At 36.8% G+C, this 23,011-nt stretch overlaps 2 protein-coding genes across 4 annotated transcripts; one reads left to right on the top strand and one right to left on the bottom strand.

The window, feature by feature from the left end:
• LOC104603764 (glycosyltransferase family 92 protein At1g27200-like) lies at positions 1–3,208 on the top strand. 3 transcript variants are annotated; one of them, XM_088887215.1, is made up of 2 exons: positions 1–122; positions 1,286–3,208. In XM_088887215.1, exons 1-2 carry the CDS (start codon positions 106–108, stop codon positions 2,919–2,921), a joined length of 1,653 nt encoding a protein of 550 aa, XP_088743341.1. In that variant the 5' UTR covers positions 1–105; the 3' UTR covers positions 2,922–3,208. The 3 variants fall into 3 exon arrangements, with proteins under 3 accessions (XP_088743341.1, XP_088743340.1, XP_010266183.1); XM_088887214.1 differs by lacking the exon at positions 1–122 and adding an exon at positions 642–1,200; XM_010267881.3 differs by lacking the exon at positions 1–122 and having other exon boundaries at positions 649–3,208.
• Positions 3,209–12,574: 9,366 nt separating this feature from the next.
• LOC104603766 (uncharacterized) lies at positions 12,575–22,771 on the bottom strand. The gene is made up of 9 exons (XM_010267882.3): positions 22,170–22,771; positions 21,467–21,512; positions 21,274–21,352; positions 21,132–21,177; positions 20,951–21,049; positions 15,579–15,647; positions 15,136–15,493; positions 14,897–15,051; positions 12,575–13,848 (listed from the first exon to the last, which is right to left on the bottom strand). The coding sequence occupies exons 1-9, from the start codon at positions 22,680–22,682 to the stop codon at positions 12,862–12,864; spliced, it is 2,352 nt and encodes a 783-aa protein (XP_010266184.1). The 5' UTR covers positions 22,683–22,771; the 3' UTR covers positions 12,575–12,861.
• Positions 22,772–23,011: the final 240 nt, after the last annotated feature.

The following is a 23,011-nucleotide window of genomic DNA, read 5'->3' as shown; positions in this document are numbered from 1 at the left end:
TGTAAACACTATTCTGATTGAAAAAGATGGTCAAGAGAGAAAGGACTACTGCTATCTATGGCTTAGAATTTGAGATGGTGATACATTGATACATAGTCTCATCTCATGGCTCATGGGTCAAGGTAAAGTCCTGGCACCTTCAATTCCGCCTTATCTATCTCTATCTCATTTTCCTATCCTCGAATTCTTCTCTTAAACTCCTTCCACTCCGATGATTTCTGACGATTCTTTCCCAATTCCAATGAGGAAAAATTTATGCCGCCGTAAAGATATGATACCGGAGGAGATTTTCACCAATCAAAACCAGACCGCGAATTTCGATAAATATCACCGATTGGTTAACACTTACCACTTCTTCTATGCCGGTTGATTGGCCACCGGTCAGAACTCAGAAATCTTTCCCCCTTGATTCTTTCTTAATTAGTCATAATCAATCAACCACATCTCCGTTTCGGAAACTCTCTTATTTTTTTATAATTACCGTTTCGGAAACTTCACATTTATTAATTATTATTTTAGTTTTTACGTTTCTCGATCAATCCATGAATAGAAGGGTCGTGACTCGTGACTCGTGAATTAGAATTGGAATCTGCTGCTGACATAAAGCGCCTCACACCGATCTCATAGAATATGTTATGTGAGATCGGTGTGAGGAGCAGATCCGGTCTCCGTGAATCAACGGTTTTGGCGTTCCATTTTGACAGAAGCCATTGAATTATTCCTAGATTGGGGCACCGAGTAACGCTAGAAACCACCGGAGGAGATACGCCTCAATTCATTTTGGTTTTGACCTTTTCACGTGGACCAATAGGCTAATGGTCCTTCATTAATTATTTTTAAGCCGCCGGTGAGGTCAGCGTAATTGCGTGCTGCTGCAGCGGGGAAATGAGAAAAAAATCCTTCTTTTGGCCAGTTTGTTTCTTTCGATCTCACTCCTGCCGATGGATGAAGCCGTTACCGGATCAGAAGAGTATCAGACCTACATTCCTTAATAAAAATATATACAAAAATAAACTTTTTTCTTAAAAAAAGGAAGAAATTTAAGGAATATCTGTCTGTGGGATCCTTTCTCCCCGCGAGAGACAAAACCCCAATGTCTTACCACCCGCATCTCTATTCTCTTGCTCCCTTCAATCCTTTCCACATCTCCTCCATTTCTCATCTCTCTCTGTCGGCCGGCAACTATGCGCCGGAAGATCCGTACAACACTTCTCTCTAACTTCGTCTTCGTCGTCCTTTTTACTTCTTTCTCTTTCTATCTCTCACGACGCGTTTTCTTTTACAGTGAAGAAGCACGTCCATCGCTGGACGCCGTCAGAAAGCGGTTCAATAATGTTTACATGAATTTAGCAATCGTCGAAGATAAACGCAACCGCAATCGTCGCGTCTATTCTCTCAATGAATTTTCGCCAGATGCGATCCTAATGCCAGACTGGGAGGTTCTCCTCGTCCTCTCGCCTCTGGTTAATCATTTGTCTTCGGATACCAGAGACGATTACTTCTGCCTTTTCCAAAATAACGCGAAAACTCCGGCTAAGCCAGCCGGATTGCTGCCGTTTCATCACCTCAAGACGTTCAAGTGCATTCTTCCAAACAGTGTCCGTCGCCTACGTCCGTTTTACCAGCCTATCCTGACGAGATCGCTGAAATATTGGCCAGGAAACGATTCAGAATCACCTGAATTGCTTCGATGGAACCTTATTACATACGAATCCCTCTCGACGGAGGATGACGTTATATTGTTCGTCAAAGGAGTTAACCAGCGTCAAGGCCGTAACCGATCCCCTTCGGAGCTCCGGTGCGTGTTCGGCAACGACGTGACCAATGGTGTCAGAACTGAAGTTACAAGCTCTTTTCAGGAGGTGTTCCGGTGTCGCCGCCCTTACGAGGGACCGCTTATCCGTCTGTTTCCTAGAAGTGAAGAGAAAATCAAGGTGACACTGGAAGTTGGAGAAGAGAAGGGAGTGGTGCCGTCGGTGGCGTATTATCAGTCGACCCCGCAAATGCTTATCGGGGAGGAGAAATCACTATTGTGCGCATGTACAATGGTGTACAACGTGGCCAAGTTCTTGAAAGAATGGGTGATTTATCATTCCAAGCTTGGGGTGGAGAAGTTCATACTGTACGATAACGGTAGCGACGACGGGTTGGAAGATGTGGTGGAAGAATTGGTCCAGGAACAATACAACGTGAAAACTTTATTTTGGCCTTGGTCCAAGACGCAGGAGGCCGGCTTCTCGCATTGTGCAGTGTATGCCAAAGATTCTTGTACATGGATGATGTATGTGGATGTGGATGAATTCGTCTATTCTCCGTCTTGGCTTTCGTCGCCGTATCCATCGAACCAGATGCTGAAGTCTCTTCTGCCATCAACATCATCATCGCCATGGTCATCGTCGGAGGTTTGGATTGATCAGTTAGAGTCGGATCGTCGGGTTGGGGAAATTATGATCAAGTGCTTGGAATTTGGGCCTTCTAACCAAAGCTCCCACCCCATCCAGGGAGTGACTCAAGGTTACACCTGTCGAACAAACGGAGAACAGCGGCACAAGTCGATAGTGTTGTTAGAAGCAGTCGACGAGAGTTTACTCAATGTAATACATCATTTTCAGTTGAAGGAAGGGTACAGGGTGAAGGCATTGACAAACGAACAAGGGGTGGTGAATCACTACAAGTACCAAGCGTGGTCGGAATTCAAGGCCAAGTTTCGCCGGAGAGTCTCGGCTTACGTCGTCGATTGGAAGCAAGCAATGAACCCCCAGTCCAAAGATAGGACCCCGGGACTAGGGTTTGCAGCCATCGAGCCGCAAGGGTGGGCTAACAAGTTCTGCGAGGTGAACGACAGTAGATTGAAAATGGCCACGGAGAGATGGTTTGGCTTCAATTCTTCAACTGGATACAAGATGATTTGGCAATATTAGATTATTAGAGAGGGAGTAGTACAAGGCGTCAAGGGCTGGCCAAGGCGAGATTCCTGATTATGGTTCGGAGTTGGACCGATATCGACACCCACTGGGTTCCGATCCGGATCAGCTCAAGATAATGAACGAACATAGAAGGTGACAAATCTAGCCTAGGAATTTACTTCGTTTACATTAATTGACTTTGTGCATACATAGTGCACTAATTTTAGAATCAGAAAATGTTCTTAGAGGTTCAATCAAGATAATCTCTTTTCATATAAAAAGCGATAAATTACAGAAACAAAGTTTGCACATTTATAGTTTTTTATATTCTCTATCCTTTTCTAATAATAATTCGTAAAGGTTCGCAGCTAAGGAATTGCCAACTGTCAAGAATCCGTTGATCGAACGTTAATAAGAGCTGGCTGGTCTCGATCGTTTTAGCTAGCTAATAGCTTAGACCAAATAGGAAAGCCGGCTTTCGATCGACACATCCATCCACGTGGCATTACGAAAGCTGTCAGCACCGGTAAATCGTTGAGCCTCGTGAATGAATCTTGACTGGTTTATCTTCGTTTCATCTACAGATATAAGACCAAACAACAAAAGTCAAGTCAAGTGATGACGTCTTAGTCGATCTAGCCAGTATTTCAATTAAGCAGTCAATATCACCATTCAAATTTGCTTGCAGCTAGTGTTAACAACAGTTCATATTAATTGTATCGGTTTAATTTTTGAGTGGATTAATTGCTAGCTAGCATTGGCATAGAGGAGATGACAACAAATGATAAGAAATCAATTCTCACACTCAAAGAAACCAAAATAGACCAACGACCTATCTGATTGAATTAATGATCCCTGCAGCCATCCAATCCCAATCAGTTGTAGTAGACGATGATGGGATCCGTTAGGTGTTGGGCCCAGCATGATTCATGCATATGGTTGACCAATGACCATTCATACTTCAAGGAATTAATTACAACCGTTGAGGTGTCATTCTCATAACTGGTATCGGATAGATTGCTCCCGAAACAATTTTTTGAAGGAATGAATATCCATGACCATCATGATGATGATAACTTGAGATATTCAAATTAAGGTTACAAAGAATGGACAACATAACAGATTGAGAGACAGTGAGCTGAAAATCAAGTTTCTACCTTTTTAATTTATTGTTTTGTTGCATGCAAATTAATAGATTAATGGTTAAGCATTCTCAAATCTCAAGAGCTTAGTTTAACATACTACAGAAAAGCTAGCTTAAGCCCATTAATGTATGGGTATGCCATATATGTTATATTCCTATATATCAATCCCAAACTGATAAATTAAACAAACACAGCCTAATTAATGGTCATGAGTTGCATATTTGCATTGCATAAAATTGCGGCCGTGGCAGCTGATTTGAGACGGAAGAAGTCGGTAAGGGGTAGAGGGAGAGGAAGGAGGGGACAGGTCAATCGCTAGTCGTGCATGATGGACTCGATTGTTGTTTGGACCCTTCAGTTGATAAGATCATCCTATGTTCTTTAGAGCTTTGTTCTCGAGTTTGGCTGGTGTTCCCCGGTTTGGGGCATGCGGTGGTGCTTTTGTTTTGTTTTAGGTCGGAAGTAGTGTTGTTTGCCTTGTGTTGTGTGTGGTTGTAGTTTTTGTTTTGTCTCCGTTGTAGAGTTTTTTTTTTGAGCCATTCTATTGGCTACTTGCATTGTAAATTCTACCTTTTTTCTTTTAATAATTTTTTATGTTTTATCCCTCCAAAAATAAATACTTGCATTATCAGTAATAATTTTTTTCTGCTTTGTCCTTCAAAAAAATACTTGCATTATCAGTGGGGCAGCTCTAGTTTATTAAGATCGATAATTGTACATAAGGCTTCATTTGGAAGGAGTACAAATATAAATATGTACAGTACAAATACAAAATAATGCAAAATATAAGGTTTTGCACTATACAAATTTGTATTTATACTCACTCCTAAGGCTCAATTTGGAAAGAATACAAATGCAAATATGTACAGTACAATTACATACAAAACATAAAATTTTGGACTCTATATATTTGCATTTGTACTCCTTCCAAACTGAGCCTAAGGGTAGAGTGTAATCAACTCATATTCAATGAGTATTAAATATTGTTATTACCAAAAGTTAATAAATACGGTTAGTAAGTTACTAACAATTAAATATTCTTATTATTATGGTAAATTACCAAAAGTTAATAAATATTGTTATTAATTAACCCATCATGACATTTTAAAGCATTTTGGGTAAATAATGTTATATTCATGTTAATTAACCACATTTTATAGAAATTCAAAACTCTTTAACTAATTTTTATAAAATTGAGAAGTGAGAATTTTAACAATTACCAAAAAGTATAAAATTTTAGTTATTACTATTATTATAGTTAATAACTGAATGCAAATAGGGGAATAAAATATTATAATGTTAGAAAATAAAATTATTAATTAATTTATATTGGAAAATAAAAAATAAATTAGTGTAATTTTGTTAGTAAACTACTTACTAAAAATAAACACGTAATACAATTTTAAAATGTATTAAATAATTACTGAAAATTATTGGAATATTTTGGAAATTTTAGGAAAATTTATTACATTTTATAGATTTTGGAAAACTATTAAAAATTTATATACTGTTCATTATAAATTATTGAAAATTATTAAAGATAAATGAGTATGGAAAGGGGAAAACTATAATTTGAACCAATAATTACACAAGTTATTAAGATAAATTAGTATAATATTGGGAAAAAATGAAATTTTTGCTTAGTTTGTATTAGAAAATATAAGATAAATTAGTGTAATTCTGTAAGTAAACCATTTAAAAAGAAAATAATTTATTTAAAAACAATTTTAAAAAAAAATTGAATAAGTTTTCAAAATTACACAAATGTAATAAATTTTCCAAAATTTTCATAAAATTATATTTTTTTACGATTTATTACCATGTGGTTGATACTCAGTATATCCTTTTCATCACTTTTGCTTAAGAGAAATAATATTTAAAATTAGCATTTTATAACTAAATGAAATAAACAATCTATCAAATCCAAATTTAAATCAAATGATGATTTTAATCCCAAGAAATTTATACAAATAAAATATTAATAATAGAATAATTATCTTAGTACTTAAAATTTATAAATTTGTGCATGATATATAATATAATAGGTTCATATTTATGCATCCCGGGTATCGGATACTCTAAAGGCAAAACACAAACCCTATAGGGTTTTAATCTAAAATTCCAAACCCTATATGGTTTTGATAAACAGGTCCTATTAGGGTTCGGATGGGTCAGATACCCGAAAATTCCCACGAAATTGCCATCCCTAGTTGGGCTCAAGTTCATTTATAGTGTTTTTAACCCAGTCAAATTGATTAATTAGACTAGGTGGTTCATCACCCAAATAGAATTCCACATCCGTTTTACCATTGAACTGGTTTCCTTAAAAAAACCATTTATGTTTTAAAAACCGGCCCGAAGGCCAAACCATTTTTGCCTCTGGGTCACGAGTCAAATAATGTATAAATATGTTTTAGATATGTATATTTATACACATATACATATGTATGTGTTTGGTAGCGTGGGCAATTTTTGGGATTGATTTTCAAAAAAAAAAAAACCGCCCATGCCTGCTAACCCGTTCTTCACAAATAAACACCATCTTATGTTTAATAGTGTTTCTGCCACATAGGTAGTAAACAATGCTTTTCAAGCGTAAATGTTGTTTGGTAAGGTGACTATTATCATCGTTTTTCATGTATGTGCACACATTACTCTGTATGATGGTGAGCGCTAATATTATATCATATTATACAATGATGCTTCAAATGGTTCAAATTAATTAGACGATTGATTTATAACATCTGGCCTAAAATATTAAATCCAACGATTGAAATTACTGTTGGATTAGATCCACAACCTCAGCATGAATAATGGCATTATATCCAATGGCTGTGAGTGGTCCAATAAAAAAACTTTTGCACATAATAAAACCATATTTAATTTTCAAATAATCATCTATTAGGCCCAATTCCTAATATCATCTACTGGGCCTAATAGTTTGTAAGTTAATATTTTGGCTTTAGTGTTTCATCTGGGCAATACACATCCATGGCATTGTAAAAATTTAGTGGATTTTCGTTATAAGGTGAAATCTGGAAAGATGATATTTTCCCTTTATCATTCCATTTGGACAATATTTTCCCACATTTTTTTCCATTTTACATATACTAGATTAGATGATACCTTTACCCATGTATTTAATTGATGTGGGCAAAGAAAGACCAAAGATGGCTTCAACTTCAATATTAAGAAAGCACTTTCCTTTCCTTTCACAATGGTCAAGCAAGAAAAACCAAAACAAAATTCCTGTCCAGTAGATAAATGAATAAAAGAACAAGATTAAAGTTGTATGAGCACCAATTTAACTAAGTTTACAGAAGTTCCAAACTATTTTGTTCTTGAATAGACGATGAATTTAGAAAAAAAAAATAGCAAAAGTTAAATGCTTTAAAAAGAAAATATAGATAATGCAATAAGGAAATGCTAATAATGTCTAAAAGTGGCTCCATTAGTCAAACCCAAATCAAAGGAAAAATGATGTTACAACCACAACAAGCAATGAGTGCAAATTATATATTGTTTTGTTGTAGTTGTATGGTAGATAAACTGTTGGATAACTTCAGCCCTAGGTGCTCTACGACAGATTCCATCATATTCATCTATCCATACGAATGAACCCCTATGGCTACCCCTAACTGGACAACGTAAAAATCATCGCCCATAATTAGTTTTCATCCTTACCGTATGTAGTATCATCTCTCCTTTACGACAATAACAGTTAGGTAAAAACATCTCATCAGTCATTTCTGCATAAATAACTTGCATAGTAAACATCCAATAATGAACATAAACACCATCATAGTTTGAATTCCAACATCTTCATGGTCTGAATCCTAACATTATGTTTCACATGTTTTGGCATAATTAGGGGTGTAAATGGATGGAATTTGAATCGGATTAGGCAATATCCAAATTCGAATCCAATTAAAAATTTTGATATCCAAATTTGATTCAATATTCGACAGATATTGAAAATTAATATTCAAATACGAATCCGATTAAATATTCGATTTGGTTCAAATTCGACTAATTAATTATTTTAGGTAATTAATAAATGTTTTATTTATATAAATTATTTATATAATTTATTTATTATATATATAAATTATATAAAACATTTAAAAAATGTATATATTATATATAAGAATTAAATAATCGATCGAATTTGAATATTTATCGAATCGAATCAGGTCATCTGAATTCGAATCCGACTAGCTATTCAGTATGAATAGAATATCTGAATTCGACCGATTAGATATTCAAATTATCCGAATTTGATTCGATTATGCTGAATTTCGAATTCAAAATCGGATTTTCGAATACCGCTGACACCCCTAGGCATAACCCACAAATTTATGTAAACCATCGGGTAGACCTTTGATACCTGTTCCATTGCTCAAAAGCAATTCGGTCTCTAACCATGTCCATCTATCTGCGTGTTCTAAGTCAATGAGGACTTCCGTCCACATATAAGTATGTCCAGTCAAAGAAAAAGTCATGCAACGCTACCTTTTTGTTTGTGAACAATATAAGTGTAATATGCAAGAAGTCATAATGAAGTTTATCATTTCATTGTCGTTTGAGTATGAATCAATAATATGCCTTTTTCGTCGATACTGATGAGGATCCATAGAATATTGTTGTATGACAAACTACAACATTATAAGTAATGAAATCAAAATAAGCATTGCACACCATGGTTACAACTAGCCTATAATCATGTAAATACTAACATGTAACAAAAGTGTGTCATCATCCAAAACAAATGGGAGTGCATGTAAGCATAAGAGGTCATCACCCATTACTACAATAAAATAAAAAAAGAAACCATTAGTCTAAAAGGTGTTCAAAGTCAACCAAGCACAAAAAAAAATGTCTTCAATAAATCATGGGTTCGGTGGCTCATAATCCAATCCATTGAGCCAAAAACTCCTAATCCCTAGAGGAATAGCAAGGAAAGTGTTCCTCCATTTCTCTTCCACAAACAACTTGGTTACCTTAAAATAGCAATCTGGAGATAATTTCTCAACCTGAAATATGGAATTAAGGATTTCAATACATTCCTCTATTTGCTCCTTCTCACGAGCCTTGTCAAATCTATCCCTTGGTTCTTTTCTTCTTCATTTCTCGAACCTTTGCCCTTTCTATTTCTATCATTGTTTCCCTTTGTACTACAATTTCCTTCTCCATTTTCATTTCATGCTACTTATCAAGATCTCGTGAACTTTCCTTCTCTAAGATTTCAAGTCTCTTTTTATTGGACTCTACTCATGACTTAATCATTAAATCAAGTGCAAGCGGAAGCCGTTGTTTCTTCCCTTTCTTCATGCTAGTAGGTTATTTGCCAATTCTCCTCTTACGGTCAAGCATCTCTAATACATCATCATTGGGTTCAACAGTGTAGGGACTGGAGAGAGATTCCCCAGTTGTTGGTGTCCCTTGATCATCTAACATGATAACTAGTGGTGGACTAACTAAAATAGGGACATGATCATCAAGACCCATTTCAAGTGAGTATCCCATGTCCCTGGTTGGTTGTGTTCCTCTATAAATGTATTCTGACCCATCCCAATGACAATAAACTTGTGTCCAAAATGATCGTGCCCAAAAATGAGTCTACACAATATGATGAGTTGATTAGGTTTTGTACAATTTTAAACTAAAACAAATGAGTGGGTTTAAGGCAAAAATACCTTCATCAGGCTTTGCTAGACTTCTTCATTTGCGGTTGGATTTTTTGTCAATGGATCTACAGTTACACCTGTGTGGTTAAGGAGGGTTAAGTACCACTACCGACACTGTCTAAGTGCATTATATTTGTTTTTGAACTAAACATGAACAGAACTCTTGTTATGTTTCTGATTAAATTTCTCACAGATGTACTTCCACCCTTCCACATTAAAAAAAAAAAAAGATGTTGGCCTGTTGTTTGCCCTAACTTGTTCCACCATTAGATTAATAAAAGTTTCTTCCTCAGCATCAGTCCACTACACACTATCGAGACCTAGTTTGACTTCTTCACTATCTAACTCTGTTGCCATCCTGCTATCAAACCCACTAGGCTTAATTTTGTTATTGTGAATAATAAACATGACCTTAATTAAAAATAAAATAAATTCAAAAAATGGAGTTGTTTCATATCACAAAAGATCACATGTTCAAATTTTTGGCCATTAAGACAATAAAGACAAATTCAAATGCTAGCTAAACTAGCATGAATACCTATTGACCAACAATCACTTAACATGGACATATAATAATAAAATGCTTGCTCAAATGTTTAAGTCACAAAATTTAATGCTACAATGGAGGATATTAAGAGAAATTAGTAACATTCTATTAGTTAAGTCTTAAGCATCAATACTCTTCTAAGCTCATTGAGGGTTAAGATGCAAGAACCTTAAGTTATATAATTGCCAATTTATTATCATAATGAAATATGTTTCAATCAAAGGCATTTTGACACAACTGTAAGCCCAATTCAACCCAAGGGCTACTAAAATTTTAATTTCCTTTTTTTTTAAGCTGTCGGCTTGTTTAGGAGGAACTACTAGCTTAAGTTGTTTGAGATGAAACTTGTGTATATTTATTTCATTTAATAATAGAATATCATTGCAATTATCAGTTTTCTTGTTGCATAATGATTGACACATATATTCTTATCTTATATCAATGGACCAGATATTGGCTTAATCCAACCCAATCCAATATAAATTTGTTACCGACAGACCAGGTCCAATTCAATCTAATAAATATTTTGGACCAGATTGGTCCAATCCAATATGTCTTTTTGGTCCATCCAATCCGTCCAAATTGATTTTGGACTGGACGGGGTCCAATCCAAAACCGGCCCATTGACACCCTTTCAAGGAGCAGTTAATCTACACATATGATGGCTGCTCCATATGTATCCCGGGACTGATATCCAGGACTGATAGACTTGGGAAACCCTCTTATGGCAAGAACAAGGGCATTGCGATGGAAATGCTTAGTATTCAGCATGTGGAGGTGAAGGAGCTTGTCGGGCAATAACAAGTTGGCTGAGAGAAGCAGTGAAGCCCATGGAGGTTCAAATATTTCTTGAGAGAATCTGGACATCTGTTTTCTAATGTGAATCTTTTTGAGTTGTAACTATCACATTAAATCCAATAAAGGATTCTCTCTTGGTTTTATTATCGAGTATTTGTGAGATTTGTGGTTGTAAAGCAAGAGCAAATTAATTATCGTGTTAAGAAAGTGTTCTTGTGAAACATAGACTTGTGTATGGTTAGGAGAGCATCCTTAAAGCCTGTTCATTTGTTGTAAAGGCCGGAATAGCACCCACACCCATGAAGCCTCTCCACTAGAACTCAATCATTCAAATACTATTTTGGTTTTATAATTATTCTATCAATCACTCAAATAATATTCTAAATGCTCTAACTTGATAAATGGAATAAGAAATTCAGTTCCGATGTTCCTCTGTACACATTCAATGCCAAAATCCCAGAGCCTCATCTTCATCTTTTGAAACAAAAAAAAAAGTAATTCAATACAAAAAGAATAATTTCAAATAGAGTTTACCCTCAGTTCATCACTCACCTCGTTGCAAAGTGGCTATTAGTTGTTTCAGGCATTTTTACAAGCAATTAGCCAGCAAGTTCAAATAATCGAAGGTTTTATAAAGAACAGAGTTTTTCAAGTCCTAAAATCAACCAGCTTATATACAGTTCGTCCACTTCATCAAACATCAAATAAACCTTAACCATTTAATATACAAAACAATAAAGCTTTATAAAGAATAGAGTTCACACATGAGGATCATGTCGATACCAAACAACAGCAGAATGTACCAGACAAATGAGAAACTAATCCTTGAACGAAAAATAACAAGAAGCCAAACACAGATGTAAACAAATCATTTGTACTGACCTCTTGATTGGAGATGAAGAATGGACCAGATGATGCTCTGTAAACCCCTTTTGAAGACAAAGAAAACGCAAAAATGGCAGTATTAGAGAGGTTTCCCTATGAAAAATAGAACTGGGAACTTAAAAACTAAAAAACATTGCAATACTTGCTCCGGCAACGACCTCCCCTAGCGATGATTGCAGCGGCTGAGCAGTGACAGTGGAAATATTTCGGCAACAAAGAAGAAAGATGTGCAGTACAGGTTCATGCCTGTTGCATGAAATCCCCTAGCGATGATTTCAACCCTACTTACCATTGCATTTGAAATTCCAGTGGGCCGAGAAGCACCGGAACATTCCCAACATCAACAGCTCATGCAACAGCTAAGGTACACATAAGTGCCACATCATCAAGCCATTGGGGGCAATGGCTCGGTGATGCCTGAACCAAGCAGATGCATCCCTGTTTTTTACCATTTTTTTCAAAAATCGCCTGAACCAACAATCATGTAGGCGGTGAAAAGTGGAATCACCTATGTGGTTCCAATGTGGCACCGTTTTTTAGAAAAATGCCCACGATACCAAGCAGGGGTTTTTTTCGTGAAAATACAAATGAAAAGCAAGTTCTTGATTAATTGGAACAAGGAAAAAAATATCGCTTCTACTAAATGATGGATTTAATATTACAAATGGAATTTTTCCCCTCAATTAGGATACATTAATCTGTACAAATCACCCTCCTCCCTCCGGTGGCAGGAGTGTAACTCTTTTACAACACAATTACGGTGTGGCTATTGTCCTGCTTCCTTGTCAAATCGGCCATCTCATTTCCTTCTGAACTACAGGAGCTGTAACTCCTACACCAATTAGGCAATAATCTCCAGCAAATCAAATGAAAGAAAAACGATCTTATCATCCTCAAAGCTGCAATGCCAAGTCAGGCTGTGGTGACTCAACCCTCACGCCAGAATTTGGAGAGCTTGGTGACTGAAATCTCACATTCAAGTCCGGTGGAACTGGATCTGGATTCTGCTGTAGTGATGATCCCCTCCAAGATGGTTGAGAACATAACCCTGTTCCAGGTATTGCTTGTGCCGCATGGTCATCCATGGAACCACTAGAAATTATTGTATTTGAACTCCCAGACAGCTTTGATTCATTTGGATCTAAACGGTTTACAGGAGTTGAATGGACAAAATTATTATTATTTCTTGAAACCGTATTGGGAAGTCGTGAAGGCATTGGCACCTCTGAACTGAAGTTGCCAGCTGGTCTGGCCAATCTTGCCAATTTCCCAATCTGAGATGGAAAACTAAACCCTTGTCCACTACTAAAACCATTCATTGCAGGGTGCAATGCAGGGCTCTGATGAATCTGGAAGGGAGGATTAGGCCTGACAGAACCACCACTGTTCGGTAAATTAAACCTATTATCATAATTTAATCCTCTACTAGGTTCGACACCCTCCATAGTAGGTTCTGGAGATTTGTTAGTCACTGCAGAAGATGAGGGAGCAGAGGTAGACTGTGCAAAAGATCTTTTTGGAAGGCCATCTGAAGCTGAGTTATTGAAATTTTCTTGATTCTCTGATGATTTATCACCACTTGACTCCACTAAGCAAGGTGTCACCATGGAAGATGAACCCTTGCGTGGGGTAAGCAATTGTGATGGAAGAGATGTTGATAGCACAGGTGGCTGTGGCAATGGTCCTGGCAGAGATGTTGATAGCACAGGGGGCTGTGGCAATGGAGCCTCATTTTCTCCCGCCCAACCAGGACCAAACTTCAGTCCAGCAGGCAATGCCCTTTCTATCTTCTTTGAAGCGGTTCTCCATGCTACAGGCCCAAGGTTTGCAGCGAATCGAGCTAGGCTCCTCGCATAACCATATTCAGAGTGGAGACCCACCTGAATCAGAAGTAACCATTTCCAAATCTGAGCATGATAAAAGAACAGGTAAAAAAGAAAAAGAAAAAAGAAATATAATTTAACAATGGAAACACCATATAGGCAGGCTATCAGCATAGAGGTGAACTATCTAAGACAATTGCAAACTCCTTGTTCAGTGGATCTTGTCTGTGTATTATTGGACGCAAAACATCAAATAGTCAAAGTTTCAAGCTAATTACTTAAGCTTCAAAGTATCAGAAAGACACGATTTTATGTGTCAAAAGTTGTTTAGCTTGATTACAAAGCTTGTCCATCCCCAAGCCCAAAATCAAGCAATTTGGGATGTAACTTGAGGAAGTTATGGCCAGGTTAAGGATAGCCAATGAATCTATGAAGGGAATCCAAATTGTAGGTATGAGTTGAAGAGTTATAAGGAGTCTGTTCATATTTATGGAATCAAGTCTTTATTATTTTATTATTGATTTAACAAAAATATCCATATTATTTCCATAGAAATGAATGATATGAATTCAAAATAAAATTTTTCCTTGGGCTTAGTTTTCATAGGTGTTGATATAAAATTTTTTGATGGTGGTAGTTCCTTAACAAAACTATTAGTTGTTGCTTCCTAATAGTAACAGTTCCTCTGCATATTGATTCCTAAAGAAGCCAAAGCGTTGATTCCTAGGTTATTTGCTTTCCTTTTTCTTATTTTGCAGGTTCATCCTGCATCAGTTTAGAATCAGAACAACTGATCTTGTGTCAAGGATTCAGGGTATCCTTGAGTCCTATGGTCCCAACCATCAGGACTGGATCCCTTCTATCAACTGACAATCCATCTTGGGGTTCTGTTTTCTGACTCGGAATGCAATACAAAAGGTAGCAAATCTTGACCAGGGTTGAGGTTCATCTTCTGGGTGGGAAACAACAAAATAATGGCTCAAACCACTATGACATATGTGCCATGTACACTGACCACTTCCTTAAAATACACAAGTATATTAAACTTCATAACTTGCTCCAGGAAAGAAGTAGAAAATGGTAAATAACTTCACTTGATACTTACAGCCATCAAGTGCTTCTCTTCATCAAAGATAGTAAATGTTAATGACTCGCGTCCACTAACCAATTGCTGTGATAGTTTATAGGTTTTACGTCTATTTTCATCTATAACAATTTGCTTCTTCCCATACTTCACTGGCATACCTCTTAATCCTGAACCTGCAAGAAAGAAGGAAATTGCATCAGTAAGGCGAGGCCAAATTTGCTTCAAAAAGAAGCAATCAAATCATTCCATTCCCAAACCTGGAAACTCATCATTCCTCTCTGTTTTGTGCTCAGCCAACCAACTAGCATAAGCATCACTGCCACGAGTTCCATGGACAGTCCTTCCTGATGCATCAGCGGGACCAGACTTATCTTGAAGAGATCCTCTTCTAAGATCATAAGAGTTGGACCATGTCACACCATCTCCAGAAGTAGCAAGAGTTGCTTCTGAGAACTCAGAACCAATGCATTCGATGGGTGGCCTTCCTGGTGTTTTTTTCAGGTTTTTGGTTGGTGGTCTACCTCTCCTTACTACTTTAGGCTCTGGTTCATTATCATCACTATCCTGCCTCAAATTTTCAAAATTCTTTTTTGCTAGCTCTTGTATTGACCGTGCCTGAGAGAAAAAAGCAATCAAATTTCAAACAATGAACAAAAGCAGCCAGAATATGGAAATTAATGGAGTTGAGGCTCCACAGTACCTGTCTGAAGTAAATTGTATCTGATGCATTATATCGCATAGCATTTGAGCAGATTAAGAAAACATCTTTCTGCATGACAACATGGTAAAGGAAGGTTCAGAAACCATTTCATTTTCCCTTAAAAATAAGCAAATAACAACTCAACTGCCCTTTTTTACCCTTTTCAAGATATCCAAGGACCAAGTGGCAACCAAAGTAACCATAAACTTAATTCTGCCTCTAGAAGCAATGATTATGTAAGCCACAGACTGATCCAGCAAAAAGAATATTTTTTTATAATTCAAGCAAAAAAGAATAATTGGATAAAATTGAAGTAAAATTCTCCTTTTACCTCACCCACACCCAACATAAAGCAGTAAAACTAATCTATATTCAGAAAGCTTTGACCAAACAAGCTGGAGAAGATTTTATCAGTATGACCAAGACTGGGAGGGGAAAATAAGGTGAGGTTAATTTGGAGAATCATCCTATTTGTTGTATGATGGTGTACTTGAAGAGTAAGGAAAAAATAGAACGATGCTCTTTGAGGAGAAACATCAGCCAAGATGAAAACTGGTTGCTGAATTGGTTTGGAGTAGGCTATCAAAGAAACCATAAACTCCATTTCTCTCTAAAAGCAAATAATGATGTAAGCCACAGACTGATCCAAGTAAAAACCTAATTAGCTAACATTAAAGTAAAATTCTCCTTTACCTCCCCACCCACCCCCAAACACAGAGAGCAGTAAATCTTATTTATATTCCCTGTCAGAAATTTTTGACCAAATGAAATGGTGGAGATTTGTTGTGTGGCCAAGATTGGGACAGGAAACAAGGGTAAGGTTAATTTGCAGCATCACCCTGTTTGCCGTATGATGGTGTATTTGGAGAGAAAGGGGCAAATGGGATGATGCTCTTGAGAAGAAATATCAGCCAAGAAGAAAATTGGTTGTGTGAAATCTTAGGTATGATGGTAGACTGGTTTTTGCCTCTTATAAATTTTAAAGAACTGAGTAAAAAGGTTTTGTGATTAAATTTTGGGCCACTTTGAATCTTGTATTAGGTTATTAGAAGTCATGATGTATATTCTTTTGGAGCTGTTTTCTTTTTTTCAGTGAAATATCTTCACCATTATTGTAGATATTTTTTTCTTTTTCTTCTTTTGATAATTTTTTATTACTGCCAATAAGAAAAAAAGGCCAACCCTTAAAGACAAGCAAGCAACTCAAAAGAAGAGCTTAAACCCACAAAAACCAGCATTGTTTTTGACCCCCTCACGACAATACCCTATATTATTGCAAAGGACCTAGATAGCATGGGCTGCTTCATTTGGAACAACGACCACCCATCCATCAAGGAAATTTGGGAAAACCCATACAGCTTTGAGCCACATGGCTTTCCTTAAAACATGTGCAAGCCCTAAAGGATTGTGCTCTTAAGGTTGCTTTACAATTTGACTCCATCAATCCTATGTTACCTAGATATGACAAGGACATGGCAGGATACAGTAGTGGATATGAAATATATACTAAAATTGAAGTATCCAACACCATATGGCACACTTGTATAGGTATCCAGACATCATAGCATCAAACCTTAACGTCTCGAGGAGGTTAGGCACACCATCCAAATTTTATCTCTTTCCTTCCGTGTTTACCCACACAATGACAAGGGCATGGATGGACAAGGTGTGAGAAATAAAAGTTGCACTAAAAATTGAAGTATTGGACATGATACTGCACCCAGGCAAGATACTAAGTTATCAAAGTTTTCTTATCATTGTCATCTTCAATTGCTCATATTTCCTTCTGGGTTCCTCTTTTATAACTTTTGCGTCCTTGTGAATATAAAATTAGGAGTTTTTGAATCTCTTTTTTTTTTTGATAATAGGAGTTTTTGATTGTTTTTTGATAATAGGAGTTTTTGAATCATTAAGAACCCAGAGAATATGTAAGGCTTCTATCCCAATTTTAAACTCCCCTTACAGTTTAAACCCTTATACTCTCAACAACAAACTCCAGTTACTGACAACATCCATTACTGCTCCCCTATAATCAAACATATTAAATCTGTACTGAACCTGTTCTTACCATCACTTTTCAGCCATAATTTTAAATTCTATTTCATGACGTTCCAACATCTTTAGTCTGGTGAAACCCTTGCACCCCTCTTCCTTTAATTTAAAAAAAAATAAATAAAAAACAAAAACAAACAAACAAAAAAATGCATTCCACTTTTTTCAGTCCCTATGTATTGGCGTAATTCTTTAGTCACTAACAAAAAACTTGGAGATCCTATAGCATTGTTGAATGATGATTCTTTGTATTTCAAGTTGTTCCCCTAATAAACTCTAAATTTCCCAAACACTAGTGGTTTGGTGTCTTCTGTTGACTTGAGTTAGTTGTCATTGCTCAATGGTAAAATATTATGCTGGAAAAAACTACAAAGGTTAGATCCATATTCAGTCTACCCCTCCTAAATAGCTGGGACCATCGTTGAGTTATAGCCCTTTAACCAAATGAAAGACAAAGCCAATCCATCCCCCTTTCACTCCTTCATAACTGCATTTATCTGGTTAGAATTTATGTTACTTTCTTAATCATTGTCCAGACAAAACATTGTTCATTGAAGCTTGTCCATTTCTGTAATTGTGTCACTATTGGAAATAACTCCTAATACATGCTCATGTGGCCCTAAATCAATACAGTTCTTTTTGGCCTTTGCTGATTTTATAGTAAATGATAATGATAAGGGGGTAGGGGCTTATAGCTGATTCCTCATCCATAGTTTGATTACCTCACCATGACTTGACTCCTGTAAACTGGGTAAAATTAAATTTTGATTGCCGCAGTCTTGGTAACCGAGTTCCATCAAGAGAGTTGGAGGGGTGATCAGGAACTCTGAAGGTCCTGTTTTGGCCACCTACTCAGGAGTCAGGACCTATAGACCAAGGGAACTCGATGGGGGCAGAGCTGATGGTATTACTTTATTGTCTAAGGTATAGCAGGCTCCTTAACATCATAAATAGACCTGGAAATCGGGTTGGGTGGGTCGGTTCGGGTTGGGTCAAGGTATTTCGGGTTGGTTTCGGGTCGAGTTAGATTTCGGGTTGGGTACCTGACCCTAAATGTTCGGGTTAGGGTTGACCCATGGGTCGCTTCGGGTCATCCCAAAAAATAATTGAAATTTAAAAAATTAAAAAAAATACATGAAAAATGTCAAAATTAAAAGAATTAACCTTAAAATTCCAAATATAAAATAAAAACTTAAAAATTTAACAATTTAAAGAGTAAACAATAAAAAGTAAAGACTAAATAATAAAAATTAAAGAGTGGAAACTTCTAACAATGCATAAATAATCCCAATTAGACTTGACAATCGGGTCAGCGGGTTGACCCATGACCCAACCCAGCCCATTTTTTCGGGTCGGGTTGGGTCAACTTTTTGCCAGGTCTAATCATAAACCTTCAAGTGGAAAGTGATTCAAGGACAGTAGTAACTAGTAAGATGGATGCAGCATAAAGACCTGGTTCATAGTGGTTTAGACAAGACAGCTTTCGAGAGCCTTAAACATAAGATACATTTGGGTCCAGAGATCGGCAAATGGCTTGGTTGGTTCACTTGCCAGAAAGGGGTTATTACTTATTAGGGACCAGATGTTTTGAGGAACACTGTAAAAGGTTTTCTTGCTGCTAGATAGTATGGGCAGTTGGCTATTTATTTGTTGTATATAGCTTTTTTCTAAGTTAATGATAAAGTTTCTCATTACCTATCAAAAAATACAGTTTTATGGGTTCCATTTTTGAAATCCCATGATCTTCAAATAGGGTCAACGTGCACCATAATCTGTCCACTTTCCTGTAACTCTCTTCAGCAGCAATTTATATCTTAGCTTAAAGTCATTGTTTGTCAGAGAGTTAACACCTTTCTAAAATGTACTCTACCAGTTTTATTCCCCCACCCCTATCGGTTAGAGAATTGGCACCTTTCCTAAATGCACTCTGCTTTCTTAGTTATTCACATAGTTGTCAAGGCAGGCACCTAGGCGACAAGGCGCCCTTGGAGGTTCGCCTCGCCTAACCACCAAGTAGTTTTGTATGTTGTGTTATAAAATGCTTTTATATTTTTTTATCTTTTGAGATTATAATTATAAAAGAGACATTATTAAAACTAAAATATTCATTTTGTGTTTATATACTAATTTCTTTTTATCATTTTCTTATTTGTTAGGGTCTAATCAACCCTTGTTCTTCCACCTTTTCTTTTCTTCTTTTCCTATAAGAAAAATAAGGGTTCCGCCCCTATATTTTTGAATTTTCTTTTCTTTCTTCCTTTTCTTGTCATGAATATGTTGATTTCTATACTTTAACATGAAGTTTATACTTTCTTATGGAAATTATGGATAATTATTAAGTAAATATGATTAAGGAACCTAGGGAACTACCCTAGGATATTTGTTTTTTACTTAAAAATAAAATAAAATCCACCGCCTAGGCAGGCGCCTAGACAACTAGGTGACAAGGCGCCCCCTGTCACCTAGACTCGCCTTGGCACCTTGAAAACTATGATCATTCATCACCCCCCCCATCCATCTTTCTGTTCAGCTAGTAAACTGTTGGCCCCTCAGAAAATTACTCCCCAGTCCTAAGGGCATTACATCTCCAAGTTAAAAAGGCCATTCATCCTGCTTATAAACTGCATTGCCAAGGTCGTTTCTTCATTAATGAAATACTTTTATAAATGAAAACAACAGGAGATTGATTGAAAAAAAAAAAAGACATAAAACATGAGTTGGTTAAAATTGACATCAAGAGGGTGAAGGAGAAAAATGCTTCGTGAAATCAAATGTAGGCAATGTTATATTAAACAACATCTGTCTTACAAGTTATTTGGATCCATGAAATAGCCTAATATGAAATATACAGAGTTCAAACCAGAAGAACGGGTGTAACATTCTAACAACGACCTGTTGTTTGATGGAATAAAACCAGACCCACTCTGTTTTTTTTTGGGGGGGGCAAACAATAAAAACCAGACCCATTCTAATTACAATCTTATAATCTTGCCATATATAAACTTATAAAGTAAAAAACAAGCTTCAATGGGATGAAACTGTGTTGGTGTACCAAGAAGCACCTATTGTTCAATATCAATGAAGAAGAAGGAAAAAAAAAAGTGGCAAGGTAATTATGATCTTATAAATTCCTATGGAAGAAAAAAAGAAACATCAAAGAGCATAGGTCCATTTTCTCTTCTTTTTTTGCCTCCACGGAAAAAGGAGATCAAATAGTAAATAACAGTTAAATTCCTACATGAGAATCAACAAAGCCTATAATGAAAATCTTCCAAGATTTAAAGTGCACCTCAGACATTATCAATTAAGTATAAACTAACCTCAAATTGTTCCAAATTGGCATAAGATCCAGCAGCCAGTTTTTTCCTCACAGTTCCGAAATCCATGGGATGCTCTATAACTTCATGGTAGTCGGGAAGCTATACATAATTAATTTATCAGATTTTAGACTACAAAAAGAAGTCTAATGTCAAAATTAAATGCATTAGCTTCAAAACTCACCTCTTTTGGATCCACTGGTTCAGAGAATACACCGTACGTGTCCTTCCTGCAAGTAGATTGGATCGTTAGAAAACCTCAGTAGGCTCAAAATAAAGAGCAGAATGGGGGAATATATTAGCATTTAAGAAGCTAGAAAACACACTTCTGAAGCCTATCGAGGATGAACACCAGCAACTTTTTATCCGGTAAAGGTGTTGTGGGTCCAGACTCCAACGGTGTCCCTGTTCACAAAAAAAAAAGCATAAATAGATAAATAATTTATTGTACATTTCTGGAAATATCGTCATGAAAAAAAATGAATAGAAAAAAAAAAAACAGAGAAACAAATAGCGAACCTGGGAGATTGACTGTCCCTTTCGAGGAAGAATTCGCCTTTTCTCCCTGCAACTCAAATAAAGAACAAAAAATACAGCTATATAACTTTCTGTGGCAACAGAAGACTCAACTCGGAAGAGAGAGAGAGAGAGAGAGGAATTTACAGCAAAAACTACAAAGTCGATAAGACGCGGAGAAACTAAGCGGCAAAAAAAAAAATAGATATGCGTTTGAGAAACTGAGAACAGCAAAAAGAAAAGGACAAAATTAAACTTTTTCAGGACATGACAGTCCAGTATTATTAAGTACATATGATTCGATTAAATGCAACACCAGAATATAATAGAAACCCGTAAACAAAAATAGAAAAGGTTATCGCACACCAAATTTCAAAAACAGAAAAAAAGGAATAATCAAAACTTGACCAAGTCAAACACAATATACATCCGATTCTGAAACCCAACAAGAAAGTTGAAATAAAGAGCGAATATCAATGGAATTTCAGATCATATCGACAAAGATTCTCCAAGAAGCCAAAAAGGATCAAATAAGTAAACCGAATTCTTCTAGTATTGACAAAAATCCGGCCTTCAATATCAAATATATATATATATATATATAGATATATAGATATATAGATATATAGATATATATACTTCAAATCTCTACGTGACGAAATACAAAGAAAACAATTTTGCCAGCACAAGTCAGAAAATTCGTCACCTTTCCGTCATCAACGTTATTGGATCCATCAACGAAGGCATTGATCTTTCTCCTTTTATGCGGCGTCTCGCCATTCTCATCCTCCACGTTCGAATCGGACCCACAGGAACCAGAATTCAAAGAGGAATTGACCGAAGACATATTCTGCTGATTTGCAGGTAGTCGGAGAACAAACTTGAGCTTCTTCTCTCTCCGCCTCCCGTTCGAATCGTCGTCATCGTCGTCGTCGTCGTCGTCGTCGTCATCGTCATCGTCATCTGCACCTTCATTCCTGTCCGACGCCGCTGCGGTTCCGTCGGGATAAGGGTTCCGGCGAGTAAGTCGGTGGTTAGGGTTAGGGTTAGGGTTAGGTATGATAGGGTTTCTAAAATTATTGGAGTGAGGATTAGAGTTAGGATTCCGTTTCTGTTGCAGCTGTTGTTGCTGTTGTTGTTGTCTGAGACTTCGCTTTTGGAGATCTAAAAGAGACGGTCGTCCTTTCTTCTTCCTCTTCTTCTCCACTACCTTACCCATTGTGGCCTCACCCCGCGCGCTCTCTCTCTCTCTCTCTCTCTTTCTCTCTCTCTAAACAGGGGTAATTTTTTCTTTATTTTTTTATTTTGTTTCGGGGTTTACGACCCTTTAGGAGATCAGCTTCGCGCGTGAGAGTCACACGGTTTATGTGGGTGTGACGCGTGAGTAATCGGCACGTGATTATGTCAGCTCCACCTTCCGGGTTCCGACGTACCTTCTGTATGAACCTAGGTTGGGCAGTTCCCGCCTTCCCGGATCCAACGGGTATGTACATTTCATGTTGGGTCGGGTTGAGACAGCAAGCTCCCTCTTCGGAAGTTAAATGTCTA

Source organism: Nelumbo nucifera, chromosome 5, assembly GCF_055504915.1.
Source record: "Nelumbo nucifera cultivar China Antique chromosome 5, China Antique-T2T, whole genome shotgun sequence".
Lineage (NCBI taxonomy): Eukaryota > Viridiplantae > Streptophyta > Magnoliopsida > Proteales > Nelumbonaceae > Nelumbo > Nelumbo nucifera.
This window is presented reverse-complemented; position numbering and strand designations above follow the sequence as displayed.